Here is a 27,213-nt window from a genome sequence, read left to right on the forward strand (position 1 = left end):
CTTGCACCCGTCTGTCCGTCCCCCACGCGCGAATCATCCCCTATTCCCATCATTTCCAGGACGGCCTCCTCCCAGGGGGTCAGGTGGGCTATTGAGGCTGTCCCTCCTCCTGTCCTGGCTCGCTCTCTTTTGTTGTGAGCTCTCTTTTCCTGCAATGAGGGAGACAAGTGGAGGTTGAGTGAGAATGAAGGAGTGAGTGTAGAGATTGCATAGCACAGATACTTAGAAGGAGACAAAGATGGAATGAGGTTGCAAGGGCCCTCCCTGTGTGTTGTCAGTTGTGTTCAAAGCATCAGAGTGAGAGGGAGTGTGAGGGCTGCATGGTGGAATAGTTATGTGAATGTGAACATAGAGAGAGAGGGAATGGGTAAGGGTGCATGGATGTCAGTGTCAAGTGGTATGTAGAGGAAGAGATTGCTAAAGCTGAGTGCTGGTGAGGAAAGGCAATGGGGATCAGATTGAGGGTGATGAGAAATTCATACTCACTTTTCCAGTGCGCTGAAGGTCATGAAATCTTTCCCTGCACTGTATCCAGGTTCTGCGGGTGACTCCCAAGGAGTTGACCTCCTTAGCCACCTGCATACACACTGTATTGGTCTGAGTGGGAGGCCTCTTCCTCCCTGATGAAGGGAAGAGCACCTCCCTGTTGGCCCTAGCCCCATCCACTAATGCCTGCAGTGCCTCCTCGTCAAAGCGAGGAGCTGATCTGGCCCTCCCACTTGTCATATTTGCTGCAGCTCCCTCACACTGCACAGTCAAGAAGCTTGGAAGTCTACAGAAGAAGCAAGGCTTGCTGTGGACCTTAAATGCAGCCGCAATGATGACGTCATCGGAGGGGACTTTCAGTCATGAAAAACCCATTTGCAAAGGCTTCCCACACGTTGGAAATCAATTGGCCAATTGAGTTAAAATTGCATCAATCTCCCACATCCATTTAGATTTGTGTGGGAAACGCGAAATTCGGACAACACGACACCATCCCGCACCCGAGTTAAAATCACCCCCAATGTCTTCAGGCGGGGAGGGAGAGCAGAAATCTAATGATGAAAAAGAAAATTCTGTGATTCTAATTCTTTATTGCCATAGTCATGGTTTAATGACTACCATTGCTTAATAGTCAAATCCATGATCTGAGATGAACAATTAAATAAGAAACAGAGCATCCCAACATAAGATGCTGTCTACTTGTGCTGTATAGCTGGAGAGGACAAGCTGCCCATTAGAGATCTCAATTCCTGCCTATGGTTTGACTTTGAACCCAACTGTTGAAAGTATAGACCTCCATGTAACCCAGAACTCCCGCTGATGATACCAAGCCAGTAATAATGGCCTTGACATTATTACAATACATATTTTACTTGCTGAAGAGTAGGCAGAACCATGGCAAACATTGAACCAAAAAAAGAGTCTTCTAGAAGGGGCCTGCAGTATTTGATCTGTTTTTGTTATTTTCAGTATGGTTCAGTAAGAGTGCCTTGTTTTTTGACTTTTTCCCTGTAGCTGAAGTACAGAGTGAGATTGAGCGTATTTTTGAACTAGCCAGGACACTACAGCTGGTCGCTCTTGATGCAGATACCATAAACCATCCTGCCCAACTTGCCAAAACCTCTCTGGCTCCAATTATAGTCTACATAAAGATTGCTTCGCCCAAGGTAAGAGACTTTAAAAGTTTTTATATTCCGCACAGTGTAATTCAAGCACTTCTAATTTATTTTTACTCATCCAACTCCCTTGAGTGGGACACAGCACTGGAAAGTGGCCTGCACGCGGGCCTTTCTTAATGCTACTGCTAACCAAGCTCCGAGGAGGTTTGTGAAACAATCCAGAGTGACTCCTTCTCTGTCAAAAAGGGCGTGCTTGCTCCCCTGATGGCTTCGAGGTAAAAATGCCATCTCGGAAATATAAAACCAGGAATTTCCCAGGTTCAAACCCTGGTGCGTGCCTCAATTAGTTGATCCCCCCAGGGATGCTGGATGGGGCACTAACGATGGCTGCAGCATCCCTGGATTAGGGAAGGGAATATTGGCCAGAGTTCCTGCTCCTGATCGCTATACAGCAAGCTTTACTGGAAAGTGCACATGCCTGGATGTTGGGTGAGAACAGGATCAAGCTGGGCAATGATGTCCAGCCTTCCAGTGCTCACATGCAAACATTGGACGAAGCACCGCTAGTCTTCAGGGAGGAGCACAAACAAACCAACCTCTCGAAGGCTTGTGTGTGGCTACTGGGAAGAGACACTAGAATGTTTGATTTCTTTAAAGGCAACAAACATATTTTTGTGCATCTAATTTTGCATGGACTTTGGGGGACTACTTTGAATCGAACAGGAAGTGCTATCCTCAGACACATCTTCATCATTGATAATACATTGTTGGTGGAGTATATCTATATTTATATTAGGAATTTGTGACACTGATGTCAGTGAATCTGAAATTGGAGGAAAGAGCCTACATAATTTCAAAACCTGTTCTTTTCACACCTCGGATGTGGGTTTGAATCTAGACCCAGATTGAAGGGATCAAAGTCTCTTCTGGATATTGGCTGCAAAGATCCTAATTGAAATATATTAGGGCAGTCCAACTAGTTGCTAGTATGTGTACATTTAATGTAGAAAACCACCATCATCCAGTATTAACTTGTATTGAATTGTTCAATCACAAGAGATCAAGAAATATTTACATGGTTACAGTGAGGGGTCCCTGTGTATCAGAGCATGGTATACTGAGGGGTTACTGTGTAGCAGTGTTATAGTGAGAGGTTATTATGTATTAGAGATTGTTACAGTGAGGGGTTACTGTGCATCAGAAAGTGTTATAGTGAGTGGTTACTGTACATCCATCAGAGTGTTACAGTGACGGGTCACTTATCAAAGAATGTCATAGTGAGTGGTTACGGTGTTTGAGAGAGTGTTATACTGAGGGGGGAGGTTACTGTATGTCCGAGTGTGTTATAGTGAGAAGCATCTATATATGAGTGATACAGTGAAGAGTTATTAGATAAGCAGTGGCTAGCATTTAAATAAATATTTCATAATTCTCAACAAAAATACATTCCATTGAGAAACAAAAACTCCACAGGAAAAGTGATCCAACCGTGGCTAACTAAAGAAGTTAAGGATAGCATTAGATTGAAAGAAGAAGCTTATAATGTTGCAAAGAATAATAGTAAGCCTGAGGATTGGGAGTGTTTCAGAAACCAGCAAAGGTTGACCAAAAAATTGATAAAAAGGAAAAAAATAGAATATGAGAGAAAACTAGCAGGAAATATAAATGCAGATTGTAAGAGTTTCTACAAGTATGTAAAAAGGAAAAGAGTAGCAAAAGTAAACGTTGGTCCCTTAGAGGCTGAAACAGGAGAAATTATTATGGGGAATAAGGAAATGGCAGAAACATTAAACAAATAATTAGCATCTGTCTTCACAGTGGAAGACACAAAAAGCATACCAAAAATGTTGGGGAACCAAAGGTCTATTGAGGGTGAGGAACTTAACGTAATTAATATAAGTAGAGAAAAAGTACTAGAGAAACTAATGGGACTAAAAGCCGACAAATCCCCTGGACCTGACGGCCTACATCCTAGGGTTCTAAAAGAGGTGGCTGAAGAGATAGTGGATGCATTGGTTTTGATCTTCCAAAATTCCCTAGATTTTTGAATCGTCCCAGCGGATTGGAAGGTCGCAAATGTAACACCGCTATTCAAGAAAGGAGGGAGAGAAAATAGCAGGAAACCAGTTAGCCTGACATCAGTCATCAGGAAAATGCTGGAATCCATTGTTAAGGAAGTGGTATCAGGGCACTTAGAAAATCATAACATGATTAGGCAGAGTCAACATGGTTTTATAAAAAGGGAAATCGTGTTTGACAAATTTATTAGAGATTTTTGAGGATGTAATCAGCAGGGTAGATAAAGGGGAACCAATGGCTGTAGTATATTTGGATTTCCAAAAGGCATTCGATAAGTTGCCACATAAAAGATTATTACACAAGATTAGGGCTCGTGGGGTTGGAGGTAATATAGTAGCATGGATAGAGGATTGGTTAACGGACAGAAAACAGAGAGTAGGGATAAATGGATCTTTTTCAGGTTGGCAGTCTGTAACTAGTGGGCTGCCGCAAGGATCAGTGTTGGGGCCTCGGCTATTTACAATCTATATTAATGACCTAGATGAAGGGGCCGAGTGTAATGTATCCAAGTTTGCTGATGATACAAAGCTAGGTGGGACAGTAAGCTGTGAGGAGAACACAAAGGGCTGGATTTTCATTGAGGAGGCGGGTAGGAGGTGGGACTACAACTTTCGGGGTTGTAGTCCCGCCTCCATCAAGTTGTAGCCAACCCACGCGATTTTGACTTGATTGACCTTGTTGAGCCCGCCCAGCGGGCTCAGCAGGCCAATTAAGGGCCACCCGGCAACAGGTGACGTCACAGATTGATATTTCATCTGTCGAGACCTTTTGACAGATGAAATGTCAGCATTCGACAGCTGTTTGAAGCTGTCAAAACACTGACAATCTGTACTCCAAGTTAATTCCTTCCTCTCAGGATGATTTAGAGATCTCTCCGGAACAGAAAGCAGAGGCTGCAATTTTTGACAGCTCGCGGCCATTCTGCTTTCTGTGCCGGTGAGATGGGGGACTCCCGAGACCTGAAGGAAGGAAGGCTGTAAAGGTAAGTAAAACTTCTTTAAACACACCAAACACACGTACCTCTGCACTCATGCACCCATCACTCACCTGAACATCGGACATCTCGACCCCTCCAAACCCTTCATCCAGACGGCCCGCCTCGCTAACTTGGCGTGGTTTGGAGCTGTCGGGAATCTCACACTTCAAGAATGAAAATAGGGATTAGGCTAAAAACTGCCTGTTAACTACCTGTTAACAGGCAGTTAATTGGCACTAATCCCCTTCCCGCCTCGGGGAGGCGGGTCCCAGTGCGGGTCGGGTACCCGCCTCCTTTGAAACTGGCATGGAGGCGGGTTGGGGGTGGGATGGGGTCATGCCCCCCCCGATTTCGGGATTTTAACCCCCCACACGCCTCCAATCCCGCCTCCACGGCCCAATGAAAATCCTGCCCAAAGAGTCTGCAAAGGGATATAGATAGACTGAGTGAGTGGGCAGTAAGGTGGCAGATGGAGTATAATGTAGGGAAATGTGAGGTGATTCACTTTGGTAGGAAGAATAGAAAAACAGAATATTTTTAAATGGTGAGAAACTTTCAAATGTTGGTGTTCAGAGAGATTTGGGTGTCCTCGTGCAAGAAACACAGAAAGCTAGCATGCAGGTACAGCAAGCAATAAGGAAGGCAAATGGCATGTTGGCCTTTATTGCAAAGGGGTTGGAGTATAAGAGTAAGGAAGTCTTGCTACAATTGTACAGGGCCTTGGTGAGACCACACCTGGAGTACTGTGCACAGTTTTGGTCTCCTTATCTAAGGAAGGATATACTTGCCTTGGAGGTGGTGCAACAAAGGTTCACTAGATTGATTCCTGTGATGAGAGGGCTGTGTTGTGTCTGTGTGTTGATAGAGACACTGAAGACAGGAGCTGGTTTCATAGGTGTTTACTAAACAAAGTCTGGAGGGTAACTAACGGATACAACACAATATACAGGCTTATATAGCCTGAGTGGCCATTACCGGCATTACAGTACACATGGGGCTCTTAAAGGCACATACACTACAATTCCTCCCCTTTTAGCTAACCAGTACATAATATTTTAAGTAATTATTAATTACATGTTATAAGAAAAATAATATACACATTGCTGCAGTTAATTAATTATAAGTCAGTCTCTCTGGAGGCTTCCTGACTCGGTCCGGATAATGCCTCGGTGGTGTAGTAGTTTCTGGTGGTGTAGTAGGTTCTTTTGGCAAGGCTGATTCGGCTTGAATGCCAGTGTCGGGTTCATCGGGTTCCAGTATCACCGGATCGGAGGTAGATATGGGTATCTCTACTTCATCGTTAGGCGTATAGAGTTGTGGTGTAGGTTGTCCCTTTTCGGATGACTCTATGATTTGGTCAGCATGGCGCCTTATTATGCTTTCTCCGATGTCCACGGTATACATCAGCGGTCCTAGTCATGTGCAGATAGTTCCAGGCTGCCATTTCTCGGTACGGTAGTCCCGGGCCAAAACTTGTTGACCTATCTGGAAGGTTCTAGTTGGCCTTTCATTCATGCCTTGAAATTGCCGGTTCTCCACGTCCCTTCTGATGTTGGGCTTGATCAAATCCAGCCGGCATCTTAGGCTTCTATTGAAGAACATCATGGCGGGAGTTTGGTTTGTAACCATATGTGTTGCATTCCTGTATGCGAACAAGAAGTTATCCAACTTGTGCTGAAGTTTTATGTCTTCATTACCCATGGCCTTTATGGCCTTCTTGAAGGTCTGGACAAACCTTTCAGCCTATGGTGGAGGAATCCAGAATAAGGAGGCATAATCTTAAAGTTAGAGCTAGGCCATTCAGGACTGAAATCTGGAAGCACTAACAAATATTTTGTATTTGTCTTCACGGTAGATGACAAGAAACATTCTGGAACATTGGTGGCGGGATGGTATGGGGCGGACGTGTAGTGCTTAACCCCATTGTTTTTTAAGAACTTCCTGAATTCTTCGGACACAAATTGCGGTCCATTATCAGAACAGATCTGTTCCGGCAGCCCATTCCTGGCAAATATGGTCCTTAATACTGTGATGGTTTTTTCCGTGGTGGTGGAGGACATCTTTATTACCTCCGGCCACTTGGAGTGTGCATCAACCGCGATTAAGAACATTGAGTCCATAATTGGACCAGCAAAGTTGATGTGCACCCTTTGTCAGGGAGATGAGGGCCACTCCCATGGATGTAGAGGGGCTTGGGGTGGAGTGTTTTGGACCTTCTGGCATCCTAGGCAGCTCTTGGTCATTTCTTCTATGTCTCCATCGATACCTAGCCACCATACAAACGCTCTGGCTAGGTTCTTCATTTTCACTCCACCCAGATGCCCCTCGTGAAGCTCCTTTAGCACTTTATCCTGGAGTTTGGGTGGAATCACCACTCTGGATCCACACATCAAGGTTCCTTGGCACACTGACAGCTGTTCTCTTCTTTGCGAGAATGCTGGCAACAGTGGTTCGCCATGTGCTGGCCATCCCTTCACCGTTAAGTCGTAGACTCATGAGAGAGTCGGGTCATTTCTCGTTTCCTTTTCAATGGCAGAATTTGTTACTGGTAGACATTCCACTATGGTTGAGTGGAACATCTCCACTGGGTCTACTGTAGGTGCCTCTTCTACCGTTGGCAACAGTAGGCGCAATAAACCGTCAGCATTCCCATGCTGTTTTGATCCTTTGTATTCTATGTTGTATTGGTGTGCCCCTAGAAAAAGGGACCACCTCTGTAGCCTTTGTGCTGTCATAATGGGAACACCCTTTTTAGGGTTGAATATGGAGATGAGGGGTTGATGGTCAGTCAACAAGGTAAATTTTTGTCCGTGTAGGTAATGGTTGAATTTCTAGGTAATGGTTGAATTTCTTCACTCCCCATACCAGGCTGAGTGCTTCCCTGTCGATTTGGGCATAGTTACGCATCGCACGCCAGTCTGATTGGCAGTGACGGGTTGTAATGAGCCAAAACTTCTTTGGATGTGATTAAGTCTTTGCATTTATGGAAGGCACGTTTACAGTCTTCGCTCCATTTCCAAATTACTCCTGTTTGTAGCAGTTCATTAAGAGGGTGTAGAAGAGTTGATAAGTTCGGTAAAAATTTATGATAGTAATTTATTAATCCCAGGAACGACCTTAATTGTGAAACATTTTCAGGTGCTGGGGCTTTTATGACCGCTTCAATTTTTGCAGGTGACTTATGCAACACTTCCTTATTAATTATGTGGCCACAATATGATATTTGATTTTGGAAAAATTCGCACTTGGGGCGATTTGCTCGTAGGCCCCGTTCTCTCAGCCTAGTGAGCACCTGCTCCAAATTGGCAAGGTGCTCGTTCTCATTTTCTCCCGTTACAAGGATGTCGTCTAGGTAGCATTGAGTCCCCGGAATCCCTTGGAGGACTTGCTCCATAGCTCTTTGCCAGATAGCTGGAGCGGATGCTACTCCGAAAACCAGTCGATTGTACTGGTACAGACCTTTGTGTGTATTTATCGTGAGATATTTTTTAGAGGCCTCTTCAACCTCCATCTGTAGATATGCCTGTGCCAAGTCAATTTTGGTGAAACGCTTCCCTCCAGATAGTGAGGCGAAAATATCTTCTATCCTCGGAAGAGGATACTGTACCGTATGAAGGACCGGGTTTACCGTCACCTTGAAGCCTCCACAGATGCGAATTTTTCTCTGTTCTTCAGATTTATCATTATTTAATGCTTCCTTCATGACTGGAACGATGGGTGTTGCCCACTCGCTCCAATCTATTTTGGATAATACGCCTGCATTTTCCAAATTCTCCAGCTCTGCCTCGACTGCTGGACGAATTGCGTATGGCACCGGTCTTGCCTTAAAAAACTTGGGAATTGCTGCATCTTCCACTTTTATTGAGGCGGTGATGCCTTTCAAGGTTCCTGGTTTCTCTTGAAACACTTCTTTGGCGTTGGCCAAGATGTCTTTTAATCGTTCAGGTATGACGTCATCATCGTTTTTTTCTTACTGGTCACCGTCAGTGCCTGAATGGAGTGCCAGTCTAAACGTATTTTCCTGATCCATTCACGTCCCAACAGCGGTGGGCCACCATCTTGTAGAATGTATAAATACAACTTTTGTATTTCCTTGCCGTTGTATACAACAGGCACCCTTATTTTTCCTTTGGGGTATACTTTCTGCCCCGTAGATGTTTTCAAGATAATGGATGTGTCTTTTAAAGGTATATGCGGAAATAGCCGCTCGTAATCCCGTCGATTTATGACGGTCAGAGCTGATCCTGTATCTAGCTCCATTTTAACTGGGGACCCTGCTATCATGAGGGTAACCCAAATGGTCTGGTAATCATCTTTGGCAATTACATTATGTAATTTGAGACAGCTTAGTCTCTTGTTTTCGGAGTCGCTATCGCTCTTCTGGTCTTCGAAGCTACTGTCCGTCATCATTTGTACCTTTCTGTACTTTTCTTTATTGATTTTTTTTTTCCTGTCTGTGGATTTATTTTGTCCAGATCGGCATACCCATGCAATGTGTCCAATCTTTCCGCATTACCTGCATGCTTTGTCCTTGAACCAGCAGTCCCTCTGGTCATGGGTGGATCTGCCGCAGCGATAACATCTCTCGAAACCCTGTGTCATTTCATGGGTGCCGAAGTCCTGTGTCTTTTGTTGTATCTCTGCAGCTCCTCTTGCGGCTGCTTCGTATGATACAGCCATACTGAAAGCCTTGTCCAGTGTTAAATCTTTTTCAGAAAGCAGCCTTTTCTGTGTTCCTTCACTTAAGAGACCGCAGACAAATTTGTCTCGAAGATAATCTGCTAGTCCTGCCCCGAATTGGCAGTGTTTTGATGGCTTTCTTAATTCGGTGAGGTAATCAGCGTTACTTTCATTCTTGTGTTGATTTCTCTTGAAGAATTTGAATCGTTCCGCTATCAGCAGCGGTGTTGGGTTTAAGTGCTCCTGTAGGGTATCAACAATTTCTTTAAAATTCTTGTCCTTTGGTTTGGCTGGAGTGATTAAATTTCGTAACAGCCCGTATGTCTTTGCGCCCATTAGATTTGGCAGTACTGAAGCTTTTTTTTCATCTTCTATTCCATTTGCGGTGCAATATACCTCCACTCTTTCCACATATGTGGTCCAATCCTCTATCTCGTTATCAAAAGCATCAATATTGCCAGACTTAGGCATCTTAGAAAAGATATGGCGCTTCCCGCGCTTTTCTTTCTTTTCTGCAGAAAAGATATGGCGCTTCCCGCGCTTTCCCGCCGCTGCTGCCGATGACAACGCTGTTTTCCGCGGTTTCCGTTCTTTTTAAAAAAAAATTATTTACAGTTGGAGACTCGTTCCCGCCGGACTTTCTCTCTAGGTCTGAACGCCGACCTGCTTGCAGCACCGGCCGTCTCCCGAGAGCTCCCTCCCCATCTGTTACTGCTTGCCTCCGCTTTCGCTGCTTGGCCCAGCTGTAGAGCCAGCCGCTGGAGCCCCAGCCTGACGCCCAGGAAGGATTAGCGCAGTACCTGCCACCAGCTTGGCCAGCTGGTGAAACCACAGCTTCTTTCACTTTCTTGATTCTTCTGGACGCCAGAGGAATCGATGGCCTTGAGGTGCTGCCGAATTGCAGGTAAGTCCGTTTCCACTTCGTCGCCACTGTTGTGTCTGTGTGTTGATAGAGACACTGAAGACAGGAGCTGGTTTCATAGGTGTTTACTAAACAAAGTCTGGAGGGTAACTAACGGATACAACACAATATACAGGCTTATATAGCCCGAGTGGCCATTACCGGCATTACAGTACACATGGGGCTCTTAAAGGCACATACACTACAGGCTGTCCTATGATGAGAGATTTTGTAGAATGGGCCTATACTCTCTGGAATTTAGAAGAATGAGAGGAGATCTCATTGAAACATACAAGATTCTGAAGGGGATTGACAGGGTAGATGCTGAGAGGTTGTTTCCCCTGGCTAGAGAGTCTAGAACTAGGGGGCATAGTCTCAGGATAAGGGGTAGGCCATTTAAGACTGAGATGAGGAAGAATTTCTTCACTCAGAGGGTTGTGAATCTTTGGAATTCTCTGCCCCAGAGGGCTGTGAATGCTGAGTCTTTGAGTATATTCAAGGCTGAGATAGATAGATTTTTGGACTGTAGGGGAATCAAGGGATCTGGAGACCGGGCAGGAAAGTGGAGTTGAGGTCGATGATCAGCCATGATCTTATTGAATGGCGGAGCAGGCTCGAGGGGCCGTATGGTCTACTCCTGCTCTTCTTATGTTCTTATGTTCTTAAAATGTTACGGTGAGGTTTATTGTTGTGATTCATTTTTGGTTGCAGGTGTTACAGCGGCTGATAAAGTCACGAGGGAAGTCCCAGGCTAAACACCTGAATGTACAGATGGTGGCATCAGACAAGCTGGCCCAGTGTCCTCCGGTCAGTATCTCGCATTCAGAGGGAAAGGGGCCTCCCTGAGCAGGAGTGCACGCATAGTAACCAGGTTCTCTTGTTTATCAGGCCTCACTCCTACAATCTCTTTGTGTAGCTGCCGGTGAAGAGGTCTGGTCATACTGGGGCCGACAAAAAACACAGATGTGTAAACAGTGGGCTATTGTCAGGAGCAGGTGGTTCTGTGGTCAGTGCTGCTGGGAGAACTTCATCCTCCAAAACAGCAGTCAGAAAAAAAAAAGGCCCAGCATAAAGCTTCTAGCTTGTTAAGGTTATTAATGATGAACTCGTGCAGCAACCTGCAGCTGCATAGCCAGCTACTGAACTACAACTAGTGAGCTGCTATTTCTACTGCTGCCTTACTTGCTACATCCTGTTAACTGTTTCTCTGTGTCAGTGCAGCATCTTTTGCAGATATCGTTAATGACCACTGCTTTCCTTCCGGTCCATATGTATCCTGTGCTGCTACTTTACAGTCATATACTCTCTGGTGAGATCTTCCTTGTGTGGTACAGGCTCCTCCGATTAGTTGACGCTGTCTTCACTCTTTGAATGAGACATTGCCTCCTTTGAATATTTGCCGGCAGTGGTGCATCACCTTTCTCCTTAATACAGGTTACCAACATGTGCCAGGCCAGGACAGTGAACGTGCTTTTTTAAAATTAAATTTGGCATTCAGCCATTTTCCTCTCTACAGAGGGACTAACAAACTTTTGGGGGATTTAGGACTAGGTTCGCCAGCCCCGTCCTGCCAGTTTCTCAATGGATCTAGGACAGACATGGCTGGAAATATGCGCAAGGATGCACTCCACTGATTCCCCATTCCCCTCCGCTTTCCGGCAGGTAATGCTGGCAAAGTGAAATGCCCCTCATGGGGGCAAGCAAATCACAGGCTTCCACCGTGCTTCCCTCGTTTGCCCAGTGTGAATGCTGGATGCGGGGACTGCCTTTTAGGCCCCAACTTCCAGCATTCAGTTGGAACTTAGGAATGGCAGTAGGCCATTCAGCCCATCGAGCCTGTTCCGCCATTCAGTTAGATCAAGACTGATCTGCGTCTCACTCCACATGATATCAAAAAATGGCTGAGCACACTGGATACAGCAAAGGCTATGGGCCCCAACAACATCCCAATGATTGTGCTGAAGACTTGTGCTCCAGAACTAGCTGCACCTCTAGCCAAGCTGTTCCAGTACAGCTACAACACTGTCATCTACCCAACAATGTGGAAAACTGCCCAGGTATGTCCTGTTCACAAAAAGCAGGACAAATCCAACCCGGCCAATTACCGCCCCATCAGTCTACTCTCAATCATCAGCAAAGTGATGGAAAGTGTCGTTGACAGTGTTATCAAGTGGCACTTACTCACCAATAACCTGCTCACCGATGCTCAGTTTGGGTTCTGCCAGGGCCACTCTGCTCCAGACTTCATTACAGCCTTGGTCTAAACATGGACAAAAGAGCTGAATTCCAGAGGTGAGGTGAGAGTGACTGCCCTTTACATCAAGGCAGCATTTGACCGAGTGTGGCATCAAGGAGCCCTAGTAAAACTGAAGTCAATGGGAATCGGGGGGAAAACTCATGACTGGCTGGAGTCATACCTAGCACAAAGGAAGATGGTTGTGGTTGTTGGAGGCCAATCATCTCAGCCCCAGGACATTGCTGCAGGAGTTCCTCAGGGCAATGTCCTAGGCCCAACTATCTTCAGCTGCTTCATCAATGACTTTCCCTCCATCATAAGATCAGAAGTAGGGATGCTCGCTGATGATTTCACAGTGTTCAGTTCCATTCACAACTCCTCAGTCCATGCCCGCATGCAACAAGACCTGGACGACGTTCAGGCTTGGGCTGATAAGTGACAAGTAACATTCGTGCCACACAAGTGCCAGGCAATGACTATCTCCAACAAGCGAGAGTCTAACCACTGCCCCATGATATTCCATGGCATTACCATCGCCAAATCCCCCACCATCAACATCCTGCGGAGGGTCACCATTTACCAGAAACTAGACCAACCACATAAATACTGTGGCTACCAGAGCAGGTCAGAGGCTGGGTATTCTGCGGCATGTGTCTCACCTCCTGACTCCCCAAAGCCTTTCCACCATCTACAAGGCACAAATCAGGAGTGTGATGGAACATTCTCCACTTGCCTGGATGAGTGCAGCTCTAACAACACTCAACACCATCCAGGACAAAGCAGCCCACTTGATTGGCACCCCATCCACCACCTTAAACATTCACTCCCTCCACCACCGGCGTGCCGTGGCTGCAGTGTGTACCACCTACAAGATGCACTGCAGCAACTCGCCAAGGCTTCTTCGGCACCACCTCCTAAACCCGTGACCTCTTCCACCTAGAAGGACAAGGGCAGCAGGCACAGGGGAACACCACCACCTCCAAGTTCCTTTCCAAGTCACCCCCGATCCTGACTTGGAAGTATATCGCCGATCCTTCATTGTCGCTGGATCAAAATCCTGGAACTCCTTCCCTAACAGCACTGTGGGAGTACCTTCACCACACGGACTGCAACAGTTCAAGAAGGCAGCTCACCACCACCTTCTCAAGGGCAATTAGGGATGGGCAATAAATGCTGGCCTTGCCAGCAATGCCTACATCCCAGGAATGGATAAAAGAAACCTCCATTTACCTTACATATCCATATATCAGTGGTGGGCAGGAGTTAGGTTTGGGAGGTGGGTCTGCGCAGACACTCTGAGAGCATAGCCACACAGGAGCAACGCTAACTTTTATGGACCAAAAAAAAATCAGTGCTCGGAGGGTCTCGCTTGACACCCACCCACACCAGTTTTCTCTCAGAGGGCCACCTGAAGATGACTCAGGAGTGGGAAATGTAGCTGATTTTCCCTCCTGTAACTATTGGGTGCTGAAACCAATTGTAACACCTACAGAGTCCAACTAACTCGGAACCATGGCTGTCCTGATCTATCTGCTCGGTTCCACACCAAGCAGTGAATTTACCAACTTGGGTCACCTTGGGGAGCTTTAAACCTTCTCCACTGCTTTTTTTTATTCATTCACGAGTTGTGGGCGTCGCTGGCAAGGCCAGCATTTATTGCCCATCCTCAGTTGCCTTTGAGAAGGTGGTGGTGAGCAGCCTTCTTCAACTGCTGCAGTCTGTGTGGTGAAGGTGCTGATAGGGAAGGATTTTGACCCAGCGACGATGAAGGAATGGCCGATATATGTGCAAGTCGGGATGGTGTGTGACTTGGAGGGGGTGGTGTTCAACGTTCCTTATAAGCAGCCGTGCAGCTCTCTGCCGGTCCCACGCAGCCCGGCACCGGCTTTTTCAATGTTACGTTTCGCGCAAAATTAAACAGGGAACATTGGTGGTGTTTCCATACACCTGCTGGCCTTGTCCTTCTAGGTGATGGAAGTTGAGGGTTTGGGAGGTGCTGTCGAAGAAGCCTTGGCGAGTTGCTGCAGTGTATCCTGTATATAGTATACACTATATTTTCCCATGAATATAGTGACCAAAACTGGATTCAGGTCTCATGGGGAAAATATTGAACCTACTGCTCGAGTGTTAAATCAGGTTGTACGTTGGCTGTCCGTTATGAAAAACATTGGTTTCAACGAGTGCAAATACATGGGAGGTTGGGGGAGAAAAGCAAAATCGTCTTTTGAACATGTGCTAACTCTTTTTATCCTTCACAGGAACTGTTTGATATCATTCTGGACGAGAATCAGTTGGAAGACGCTTGTGAGCATCTAGCCGAGTACCTTGAAGCCTACTGGAAGGCCACCCACCCAGCTAGCTGCAATCCCCCCAACCCTCTTTTGAACCGCACCATGGCAACCGCTGCCCTAGCTGCCAGCCCAGCGCCAGTGTCCAACTTGCAGGTACAAGTCCTGACTTCTCTCAAGCGTAACCTTGACTTCTGGGGCCCAAGTGACGATGAAAACAAAGAAGACACAGAACAGCAGACGGAAGCAGAAGATGCAGTCTAGCCATGAAACGTACAGAAATGCGAGAGAGAGCAGAGTGGTGGTGTTACTTTAAACCGTACTTTCCCAACTCCTGTCTCAGCTTGTAGCCCCTTTAGTCGAGTGTAGTTGCATGTTGACATTAGCTAACCATGCTTTTTTTTGTCAGGAAAAATATGACACTTAAGAAAAGAAAGTGGCGCCAATTAAGAGAGGTCCACTTTTTTTTCTTCAGTAACGGGCAATCCCACTTGTCTATGGCGCGCACTGTTTGTGGTTTTTCTGTTGTTCCATTTTGTGTCCTGTGCGTTTTGAACAGCATGCGAAGTGTGAGCCAGCATTTCTACTTCAGGCACATTCCCAGCTAGTAGTTAGAGCTGGACAGCACAGCTTCAAGTAAGTCGAATTCGGGGAAGAAAAAAAATGTGCTGCATTCAGAGCGGATTCTAACCCATACTTAACCACGCCAAACTGAGCCAACAGAGAACCATTCACTCAATTCACTCAACCCACAACATTGTAAAACAAAGTTAGAAGATCCTCCAAAGACAAAGGGACATTAAAGGTGCATTTACACTGTAACTTTAGTGTTGCTGAGAATCAGTTTCCATGTTGCAACTTTGCTAAAATTGCAGTATAACTCAGGAGTCAAGTTCTAACCTGAGTCCAGGGAGAGGTTATACAAGACCTGGAGAAACGTCAGTATGGTGTCAAACCTGGTTAGTGTTCAAACCTCCTGAGTGCTTTTTAAACTTAGGCAAAGTTGATTTAAATGCTTAGAGAGCGTATTGTATTATATTTTTTTGTTTTCAATGTGTTCCCCATTTTCCCTGGGCACCGACTCATGCTGGGGCAGGTTATATTAGACACAACCATCCAAGCTCTGAAAGCATTTAAAATTTTAACAGCCAGGATGGGAGCTCTGTCTATAAGTCTCCGACCAGTAACTGCAATGTACTGTAAATGCACGCTAGAGCATTGTGAATAGAGTGGAATTATTTGTGATGCTCCCAACAATCCCTCATAGTTGAGCCTTGCAGGCCTCTCTGACTTCTGCTATGTTGTGGAAAATTAGAGTGAATGGAGGATATATATTTTAATTTCTGAAAATTGCTTGAATTCTAGAAATTAAACGATATATATCTTTTCCAGGGACCCATACTGTGCCTTGCATCCGTCCAGTTCAGTTCGGGGCTTGCTCAGTGAGCTCTAGCATTCTGTGTATACAGTATGCGCAGGCACTGGTTTCAGTGGTAATCTTAACCCTGTGGATTGAGACTGGGATAAACCTCAATGTTTAACTGCAATATCCTGACCTTGGAGTACTGAAACCCTCGGAGCAAAATAATGTGGATGTCAATGATCACAAGAGTTTAAGGGGGGGAAATTCGGTTGCTTTGCACCTCCCGTTAGCGCTAACGAGGCACAAAGCAACTAGCGCCCGGGCGCGGCACCGCCAACGCCTCCCGTGAAATTCAGCGGGAGGTTAGCGGCGGCGGTAACCGTTAGCGTCCCGCGATGATGCGCCACCGGCAATGACATCATCGCCGTGCGCAGCGCCCCGCTCACGCCCCGGCCGCGATCTTCGGTAGCGCCCACCTGACTTACCGCCAGATGCTATGTCCGACGGGGTCAGGGGAGCCAACCTGCGGCCGGGGCAGCGTTATTTAAAGGCGAGGTGCCGGGTGGTCATTTTTGTTGCTGGCCGCCTGCCCCCGTTGCTGTCCCCGGCCCCCATGAAGCCCCCCCCGCGGGGTGCCGGCTGCTCTCCGTGAGCCTGGCACTCCTCTTGAGTACCGGGCTTGATTGCCGGCACTCCCGATCCCTGGTGGCCCAGCTGGGCCCCGGGTCGCGCTGCGCCAGGCCCCTCCCCTTTAAGAAGGGGATATTGCCTCACATCGCCCCAAGAAGGACGCGGGGCATTTCCAATAGCGCCCCTCCTCCCTCTCAGGGCGCAACCTGGGAAAATCGGCCACGGTGGTGCTAATTTTTTCAGGGCGCTAAAAGTAGCGTCCCGGCGAAGTTAGTGCCCCAAAGGGGGCGCGACTCAATTTTTCCCCCTAGGTGTTAAGAGATGGACACATCAGAGAATAGACTAGTGCTCCTTTGGTATGGGACATACTTATCAATTTGAGATGAATAACTATTATGAGGTTTGCAACAGTTTACGAGTAATGGAAACACCCTCCATCCAACACAGAACACTGTAGGTTTAAAGTGTTTCTGTGCATTGTACGTGTCAAATTTTCCGTGCGTGCTATTTTAACAAAGGTTCATGGCTATTTAAAATAGCATTAACAGGAGTTTGATGCGTTGATCAAAAAATAACATATAGACCAATTTCAGCTGTAGTAAGTCACCATGCAAAAAGCTACAGGTAACCGGCAGGGGAGGGGTAGCTTCACCAGTGATGACTAAGCCAAGATCAATTCTGGACTTGGTGGAAGTTTGTGTGAGTCTAACAGCAGACCTGCCCCAGCATGAGTCAGTGCCCTCAGGAAAGAAAGGGAGCACATTGAAAAACAAAAATACAATTGAAGGTTTAAAATGACAGTAAAATCCATTTACAGGAAACTTTGTTATATCCGGCACCGACGGGACCGAGCTGTTGCCGATCTATCAAAACTGCCGGACATACAAAGTTAATGTTGAAGCATACGGAGGTTTTCATCTCCGTATCTGACAACAAACACTGTTGCTTAGCAACAGCTTGTAAACAGTCAGCCCATACCTTGGAAGCGTCTCTGTAGCTTAGCAACAGCTTCAGAGAGACTTTCCAGAGCCCGACTGTTGAAAACAAAGCCACGAGAAGAAAAAAAACCTAACAAAACGGCTCCTGATTTCTGCCGGTAGATTGAGGTTTCCGGACATACAACCTCCGGATAAACCAAAGTTTACTGTATAGCAAAATCTGCTTTCACAACAAGCTGATCTTTCCCAAGTCTCGGTTTATTCCTGGTTTAGTCAGCACCGCCATAAGTTTCTTTTTATGTGTAAGTTTATTTATGAGAGACTTGTCGTTTCAGCGCATTTACGCTGTAATCTTTCACCCATTGTTTTCTCCCATCTGGTCTCCCAGGGCTACGTATGAACTGCGGCTGAGAGCAGATGGCCTACACTGAGTCAGCCAGTAGGAGGTGCCCAAGAGGAGCCTGGTGGTGGACAGTCCCTCCCTGTTTGGGACAAGCACCATCTGTTCTGAGCCTCTCTACCGGGTGAAACAAAGCCTACAGAGGGCACAGACGTAGTTTAAAGTCAGACTTTATACAGGTTGCGTGCACATGTATTATACTGTAGAATGCAGGTTAGGTGTCGCTGCCTGTGCAAACTCAGTTTGTAAGATTAGAACCATTTTACTAGGAATTACCTACAGCACAGCCACAGGAACAGACCCGCAGGCCCGTTTGATAAGAAAAATGAAAGCACCTCCACAGCTGAAAGTTGCTTCTTTCCTGGGGAGTAAATACAGGGGTAATGAGTCTGGGCCCAGAGTCGCTATTGCGCAGGCAGATCGAGGATCGACAGAAATTGGTTTTCGGCCCTCATCTGAATAATTGGGGTGAGCTGCCCCCTGCTGGTCGCGTCTCCACAGGCAGCTCGCCTGAAGGGAGACGTCAACTTTAGGCCGCCTGCCTCGCTGACAGTGGGCCTCAGGTTGCCGGGGGTGGAGGGTGTTAGAGCAGGATACGGGAGGTTGGGGTGGGGGTGGCGATTGTGACTCCTGTGGACTCGGGGGCAACACTCCTGCTCATCCTACACTCAAAGGACCTGAGGCATGCCCCATAGAAACATAGAAGATAGGAGCAGGAGTAGGCCATTCGGCCCCTCGAGCCTGCTCCGCCATTCAATGCGATCATGGCTGATCATCCAAATTCAGTACCTTGTCCCTGCCTTCTCCCCATATCCCTTGATCCCTTTAGCCTTAAGAAATATATCTAACTCCTTCTTGAATATATTTAATGAATTGGCCTCTACTGCCTTCTGTGGTAGAGAATTCCAAAGGTTCACCACTGTCTGGGTGAAGAAATTCCTCCTCATTTCTGTCCTAAGTGGCCTACCCCTTATCCTTAGACTGTGACCCCTGGTTCTGGACTCCATGACCATCGGGAACATCCTTCCTGCATCTAGTCTGTCCAGTCCTGTCAGAATTTTATAAGTTTCAATGAGATCCCCTCTCATTCTTCTAAACTCCAGTGAGTACAAGCCCAATCGACCCAATCTCTCCTCATACGTCATTCCTGCCATCCCAGGTATCAGCCTGGTGAATCTTCGCTGAACTCCTTCCATGGCAAGAACACAATACTCAAGATGTGGTCTCACCAAGGCCCTGTACAACTGCAGCAAGACATCCTTGTTCCTGTACTCAAACCCTCTCGCTACGAAGGCCAACATACCATTTGCCTTCTTATCCACCTGCTGCACCTGCATGCTTACCTTCAGTGACTGGTGCACAAGGACGCCCAGGTCTCGTTGCACTTCCCCTTCTCCCAATCTATTGCCATTCAGATAATAATCTGCCTTCCTGTTTTTGCCACCAAAGTGGATAACCTCACATTTATCCACGTTATATTGCATCTGCCATGCTTCTGCCCAATCACCCAACCTGTCCAAATCATTCTGGAGTTTGTTGGCATCCTCCTCACCGCACACACGCCCACCCAGCTTTGTGCCCCGCTCATCGGTGACTCATTTCTCAAAGGGGTAGATTAATTGAGGGGGGGGGGCTTAGGCTCCTAATTTACATATTCAAGGTGGCTAATGCCTGCAGACAAATAGGGCCCCACGAATTTGGCAGTTGGACTAACGCCCGTGCAGATTGGGTGCAGGCCCAAGCTAAATTGGGTCGCTCTCCGCCCATTTTACGCTTGGAAAACAGGTGCGGCGCATACCAATTTCTAATCTAGCACATTCACACCGATCATTTTTACTTGAGGGCTGAGCTGACTGTTCATTTGTTGCTCGGAATCCGGAAAGTCAGCACTTTGAATTTCTCCGGGGGTGGTTCCTCCGTCAGGAAGATAAGCAGAGGCCCGCAGAGAAACGGTGTTTTCAGGGACCCAACCAAAGGTACAACATTGGTTCAGGAGAACCTTCAGAAATTCACGGTTGTATAGTCTACTCCTCTAAGACCCAAATTCCTCAGTTCAAATTATGTACATAGAATGACCTCGAATTTTACAGCGCAGTAACAGGCCGTTCGGCCCAACTGGCCCGTGTTCCACACGAGCCTCCTCTCACCGTACTTCATCTCACCCTGTCAACATATCCTCCTATTCCTTTCTCCCTCATCTACTTATCTTGCTTCCCTTTAAATGCATCTACGCTACTCGCCTCAACCACTCCCCATCTGATCATTTAATTTTTTTTTAACCAGTCGAGTGCCACTTTGCTGTGTTATTTATGTACCTTAATTCAAATTATGCAATAATTCCAATTCTTATTTTCTCCGTAGAAAAGAAAAGGGCTTGAAATTATCGGGAGTTACTGTATAAACAATGAAACGTTGGGTTAGCTATGGTGCTCGCAGGATTGGGTATTATACGGTCCCTTCATATTTTTCTGTAAAGACTAGCCCCCAGTGACTTTGTCAATCTGGTTAATGAGTTGTATGAAATTCCTCTACGACCACATTTTAAACTGGTTAATGGCTGCGTTACAATGCCGCGCGGAGGAATTTTACATTAACTCATCAACTGGTGATCAACCAAAAGAAATTAAAAATCCCGCTCACAGAACTGAGCCCAGTAACCTCAAAAATAGCAACAACAGTACAAAAATAAAAAGAACGTGTGCTATAAGTACTAATAAAAATTGAATGCTACAATCCCTGGTTATATAGGAGTAGAGGCAACTGGCAGAAAATATTTGAGCCTTTCAGTGAGATTCGTGTACACACTCCGAACAGAGGGATATGCAAATTGCCTGTAGGCCTTTTCCGAGAGGGCTACATTCAGGTGCATTTACAATTCTGTTGACAGCTAATTCTTTACAAAAGTTTACAGGCAGTTTTTAAGTATTTGTCTCGTGGCTCACTGCTATGTTGCCTGTGTGTCCTTAAGTTCCAATTAGTTTTGACGGGACAAAAAAAAATTCGAAAGGAAAGAAAATAAACTTAAAAGGGAGCAATTTTCACCTGACCCGCACGTTGGGGACACTGACGGGATCGGGCGCAACACCGCTTTTACGCCCCGCCCCGAATTTACTCTCCGTTGATGTCAAACCGGCGGCGTCCCACCCTGTTTCCCGCCTGGCGAGTTAGCTTAAAATGGCCCCACTTAGATTCAGTAATGGTACTTTGTGTTGGGTGGAGCACAAGAAAAGTCAGGGACAAGGACAAACTATTCAGTCTGAAGAAGCTCATCGCCTTCTTGGCCCAGAAAAACCTAGAGAAGTAGATCGGTGCCACACTTTGCACCTGGGCAAACCTGCTACTTAGAGGCACCTATGCCATGGGGGAAGACATAACAAACGTAAAATGCCAGGAACATGCAGAGTCTGAAGAAGAACGACAGCTCAACACTTCAGCTGACACAGGTCGTCACAGTTGCTAACGGGTCCAACTGATTCCTAACTGACGGAGCACTTTCTGCTTCTGTTTCCGATTTGCAGTATTTGTGGGATTTTTTTTCTTTTTATTTCAACTATTACAGGGATGGTGGTGATCAGAAAGTTGTAAGTGACAGACACATCGGGGCATATATTCCTCACGGGCGGTAGCACAAAGCGGGCGATAGCGAATCGGCAGCCCGTTTTACACTCGGCCCGACTTTCTTTTCAATTGACTGACTTCAGTGGAATGGAAAATCGGCCGGAGTGTCGAACAGGCTGTCCGGTTACGCTCGCGGCCGGGTATCCACTGGTGCGCTTAAGGCTTTCCGCGACCTGTGGGCACCGAAGGGACTGGAGTGCTTCATCGCACCGCCCCCCCCCCCCACCCCCCCCGGAATAACATTTTAATTTGTTTTAAGTTTCATTCAAATTTTGGTTAATTCACAGTTTATTGGTTGTGCCCCTTTAAGAAGGGGGCACATGCTGCCGCTTCATTGACACTGACACCTGTCATTAATTACCGTAATTAACCAATAAAAGGTATAACAGGCTGCCGATTCACAATCGCACGCATTGCACTACTGCCCAGGACTAATTTATACCCCAAATAAAACTAGCTGTAATTTTCACAACCTGCTGCTTTGAATTTTCTTGGTTGTTCAGAGACTGTGAAGTGTACATAGTATTTTAAAGCTGAATTAATCATTCAGACACTCGCTTCCAGAATTTATTTTTTATTACACATTTTGTTTCTTTGTTGGCCCTTGCAGGTGTAGGGTCTGCTGTTAAAATCAAAGCAGATTTCAGGCGGCTGGTCAAAGTTTGCAGTCAGCATCCAAACAACGCTGGCTCGGGTGGAGTGGCTGAGCCGTTCAGGCCACAGCTCTCGGGGTACGATCCCGAATCAGCTGGCGGCAGTCAGAGTGCCACAGCACCCCTGGGTGAGGAGGTGGGTGAAGAAGGTCAGCTAGGGTTGCCGCTCCTCTCCAGTAACCTCCAGTGGAAAGTGGGTGTGGAAATCGGGGAAAAGGACTGATGTAAAAAGACTACTAAGCACTTGGTTTGAGTATAAAACAAGGTTTTAATCAACTTTCAAAACCATGAGATTCCTGGTTACAGAAACATCCTGAGCAAGCTGGGCCCACGCCCGAGTATTTATACTCCTTGGACGGCGCCACCAGCTGGCCGCCCAGTGTTACTTCATGAGTTATTTCTTCATGAATGATGAGATTCATGACAAGGACTGGGTCGGTCTCGGCTGAAGGCACTCCGCTATGGAGAATTGATTGTGGTACTGGAGCTTACCTGCCATCTGTGGCACTGTAACCCAGCCAGGCTTGCATTTATATAGCACCTTTCACGACCTCGAGACGTCTCAAATTGCTTTACAGCCAACAAACTACTGTTGAAGTGGAGACGCTGTTGTAATGTAGGAAATGCGGCAGCCAATTTGTGCACGGCAAACTCCCACAAACAGCAATATGATAATGACCAGATAATTTTTTTTGTGATGTTGATTGAGAGTTAAATATTGTCCAGAGACACCGGGGATAACTCCACTGCTTTTCTTCGAAATAGTGCCGTGGGATCTTTTACGTCCACCTGAGAAAGCAGAAGGGGCCTCGGTTTAATGTCTCATCCGAAAGACGGCACCTCCGACAGTGCAGCGCTCCCTCAGCACTGCACTGGGAGTGTCAGCCTAGATTTTTGTGCTCAAGTCTCTGGAGTGGGACTGACCCTCATTGCTGTGGAAGAAAGATCGTGTTCTTCTTCCAAGCTTCTTCAAACTCTTTTCAATCCTCAGTACTTTGGTTGAACAACCTGCACAGGCCACCAGAAACGAGAATGTGCTTCTCTTTAAGTTGTCGGGGTTTTTTTTTAATGCAGAGGCCATATTAAGTTATTTTTGCATTAGTCTAATTGGAACTTAATTCATAAATGTAACAGTCAGAGTTTGTGTTGACGTTGCTAAAACAAAGCTGCTTTTTTAACATGTTATTGAGCTTTATACTTAACTACTTAAAAGAAAGAGAACCGATGGGATTGTTTGTGTTTCCTTGTTGCTGCTGTTATTAATCTGCTGTAAGAGACTGTGCTTGTCATTGATCTCTAACCTACACTTGTTTTCCACCTCCCCCCACCCCCCTCCCTTCTTTCTGCATGGTGTGCTGCTACTAACTAGGGTTCCTACTTAGTGCATGGAGAGCAAGGCAATGACTGTTCGACACCTGATCGGACAGGCTTGCATGACTATCGGAACGACTCTGCCAAACAGTCCTACCATCGCTCGTCCTCCTCCACGCCTCAGTACGGCCATCACCCGAGGGGCATCACCCGCGGTCTGTCCCGCCAGGACACCTTTGACTTGGAGACGCAGGGCAGTCGGGACTCGGCCTACACCGAGCCGGGGGACTCCTGCATGGAATTGGACCCTTACGACGACCCAGAGCACTCGGAGGACCCCCAGGGCACCGGCGCCCGCTGGTGCGGCATCACGAGGCAGCAGGTCCAGCGGCAGGAGTCGTGGGAGGTGGAGGAGGAGGAGGACCATGACAACCACAACAGACAGCAGAGGAGCCGGCTGAAAGCCAGAGACCGCTACCGGCAAAATGACGACGAGGTCTTGTCCAGGAAACAGAGCGACATCGAGGAGTGGAACCGCGACGTGTACATTTGCTAAAGTGCAGCTCGTACTTCCAGTCGGGATTGTCTCCTGCTTCCCTTGGGAGAGTTTTGTTATCTTGTAGTGGTGTCTGTTTCATAGCAGTTCTGTTTCATTGAGATACTTGTCCATTTCGAGGAAGAGCTGATAATTGTTTTAAGAATTTGGAGCATTCGTCCTTCCAAACCCTCTAGATAATCACACCACTCCTGGACCTCTCTTTGATGTAATGCTAATAGGCAGTTATTGATTGAATATGGTCCTTCTGCTGGGAGAGGGGATTTGAATACAATACCACCCTCACCCATCTCCCTATTGTTTCGAGTGCCTCAGTACTGGGTCTGCAAGGGTTTCGTTATCAGGACCAGATACGATGCGGTGTTAACCCTTTAAGGACTGACACATTTGACAAACACGCTTGAAGCATTACTGTACACCCCTGTGCAACAAGTTCACCTGCCAATAGATCTGTGGTGATCAGTTCACCTGATTATATAACTTAGATGTGAAAAGCCAATCAAACAGCCAAAGCCAAGAATCTCACTGTCCGACTGGAGGTCTTTAGATCTGTACTCTGTCAGGTTAACACGTTGCTGGGTGCAAAATGTTTTTCCTATCGTAAACACAAAAGAAAGCATAGAAGCATGAAGTTAAAAGATGCCACTTTTTAAAGTGGCTCACACTTTCTGCCACTATCCTCAGAGAATGTCCTTTCACCCACCAATCCTTGTTTACATGAATTTACAAATCAAGGGTGGTCTCGGAGGGGGAAGAGAGATGTTCTCGTGTCTTCTACACTGCTCTTCTTTTCACCCCTTGCTCTCCATCTTTAATGGATGATTAGAAGCTATTTATTAACTCCCCCCTTCACAATGTAAAAGTCCCTGGCCCTCCCCCTCCACTGCTTCCCCAAGTAATTTCCAAATAGGAAGAGGTGGGTGAAGGATAAAAAAAGAAACTACAAGTGGTTCTTAAACTTGTACCTTTTGTTAAAGGGAGTATCATGTGGAATCTGTCCCTTCCTCCACAACAGTGCAGACTGTTTCTTTCATTTAAACACTAACTCTTCTGATTAGGAATGCTGCTGGGTTCTATATTCGGACTGTATAACACGCACACACTGGTGGGTCTGTTATACACATTGGTCAGCCAATTGTTTACAATCAAAAAGACACTGGGTCTCTTACCACACGGGGGAAGGGGCGTCTAAGCTAACACATTATTCGCACATGGCCAAGGCACAGATTGGGAATGAGAGAGGGGCAGAGACTTGCTTCAGAGGGGTGAGCTGGTCACTGTCCTTTTAATATGGCTAATGTCTACCATTGTGAGCAAGTGGGGCATCAGCCTTGGTTGGCCTTGGCCGGGGAGGGGGGAGGGTTATAGAGGGTAATTTATGCCAAAATTTAAATATACATAGAGTAATAAATACTTGCAAGCGATTTAAAAGGCCGTGATGTAATCAAGGGGTTCGGATAATGTCCTAAACTATGAGAGAATGAACAGATGTGCTGGGTTGGAATGCTGACTTTTCACCCTTGGGGCCTGGATTTGAATCCAACCCAGACTCATGCAACGAGAATGCCCCTTTTCCGCTGGCTATAAGGACCCTAAGGAAAACGTGTTTGGGGCAAGCTCTATCCATTCCTTGTAGCCAGGAACCCACAACACAAAGTTACGTATGATTTGGCACCAAATGATGCTAAATTGGCCTCTTCACTGATAGGCCGCAGGGATAGCCACTGAAATGGAATAAAATGTGCACTGCTACAGTGAGGGGCGATTTTCGGAGATTTGGGATGAAGGTATCTTTGTTGGGCCAGATCATAGGGAGCTTTACTCTGCATCTAAGCTGCAATATAACTGGATGGTCGCGCTCTGTGAGGAACCGGGTGCCAAAAATTAACAAACAACATATATTGAAAGTGTTAAAGCTCTCATAAATCATTGTTCAAACCCTAAGATCAAATCATGGCCTTGAAAATCACTCCCTGCTATCTGGTATTGTTTATAATGATATACTGTTTGAATTTTCTGTGGGAGGTTAAATTTTGTTGCTGGTCGGTTTCTATGCTGGCAGTGCACGCCTTGTCCTTAATGTGTGACAAAATTTAGACCAGAGGATTGATGATGATCATTGCTGCAGGGTCGTGAGTAACGACTTGTAGCCGATTCCTGAAAAATTCTATGTCCAGTATATATTATAAATAAATGTTCAAATGTAAATTTTAATAAGAAATGCTGTATTATATTTATTTGTGCCACTCCAGCCCCGACCCTGCTTACCTCTGAAAATTGGAACTAGGTTGTAAGTTTGCATTTATCTTTTTTATTACTTTTATCCAGTGCAGTTGAGATCATTTGCAGCCTGTAACCATCAGAAGCCATAACCCACCAATCAAAAATGACAACTGAGCCATAGAGAGGAGGGAAGTAAATCTTGACCTTGTTTAACATCTCTCATGATTTTTATTTCCAATTGAGAGATGTAAAACGGGCTGCTGACTCGCTGGGCAGGACTTTCATTGGGCCGTGGAGGCGGGATTGGAGGCGTGCGGGGGGTTAAAATCCCGAAATGGGGGGTCCCGACCCCATCCCGCCCCCAACCCGCCTCCGTGCCAGTTTCAAAGGAGGCGGGTACCCGCCCCGCACTGGGACCCGTCTCCCCGAGGCGGGAAGGGGCTTAGTGCCAATTAACTGCCTGTTAACAGGTAGTTAACAGGCAGTTTTTAGCCTAATCCCTATTTTTAATGTTGAAATGTGGGATTCCCGACGGCTCCAAACCACGCCAAGTTAGAGGAGGCGGACCGTCGGGATGAAGGGCTTGGAGGGGTCGAGATGTCCGGTGTTCAGGTGAGTGATGGGTGCATGAGGGCAGAGGTAAGTAAGTTTGGTGTGTATAAAGTGTTTTAAGAAGTTTTACATACCTTTACTTACCTTTACAGCCTTCCTTCCTTCAGGTCTCGGGAGTCCCTCACCTCACCAGCACAGAAAGCAG

The 27,213-nt window shown here is 46.5% G+C and overlaps 1 protein-coding gene across 3 annotated transcripts in view; it reads left to right on the top strand.

Annotated features, from left to right (window-relative positions):
• cacnb1 (calcium channel, voltage-dependent, beta 1 subunit) overlaps positions 1 to 26,454 on the top strand; it is a 392,710-nt gene extending 366,256 nt beyond the window's left edge. For all 3 annotated transcript variants that reach the window (XM_085966567.1, XM_085966569.1, XM_085966568.1), the window contains 4 exons: positions 1,501 to 1,652; positions 10,952 to 11,047; positions 14,735 to 14,920; positions 23,736 to 26,454. In XM_085966567.1, the coding sequence (XP_085822693.1) occupies positions 1,501 to 1,652; positions 10,952 to 11,047; positions 14,735 to 14,920; positions 23,736 to 24,233 (932 nt within the window). In that variant the 3' untranslated portion in view covers positions 24,234 to 26,454. The remainder of the gene's footprint in view (positions 1 to 1,500; positions 1,653 to 10,951; positions 11,048 to 14,734; positions 14,921 to 23,735) is intronic.
• The last annotated feature ends 759 nt before the right edge of the window (positions 26,455 to 27,213 follow it).

This window comes from Somniosus microcephalus, chromosome 24 (genome assembly GCF_052327205.1).
Source record: "Somniosus microcephalus isolate GS21.2 chromosome 24, FLI_Smic_1.0, whole genome shotgun sequence".
Lineage (NCBI taxonomy): Eukaryota > Metazoa > Chordata > Chondrichthyes > Squaliformes > Somniosidae > Somniosus > Somniosus microcephalus.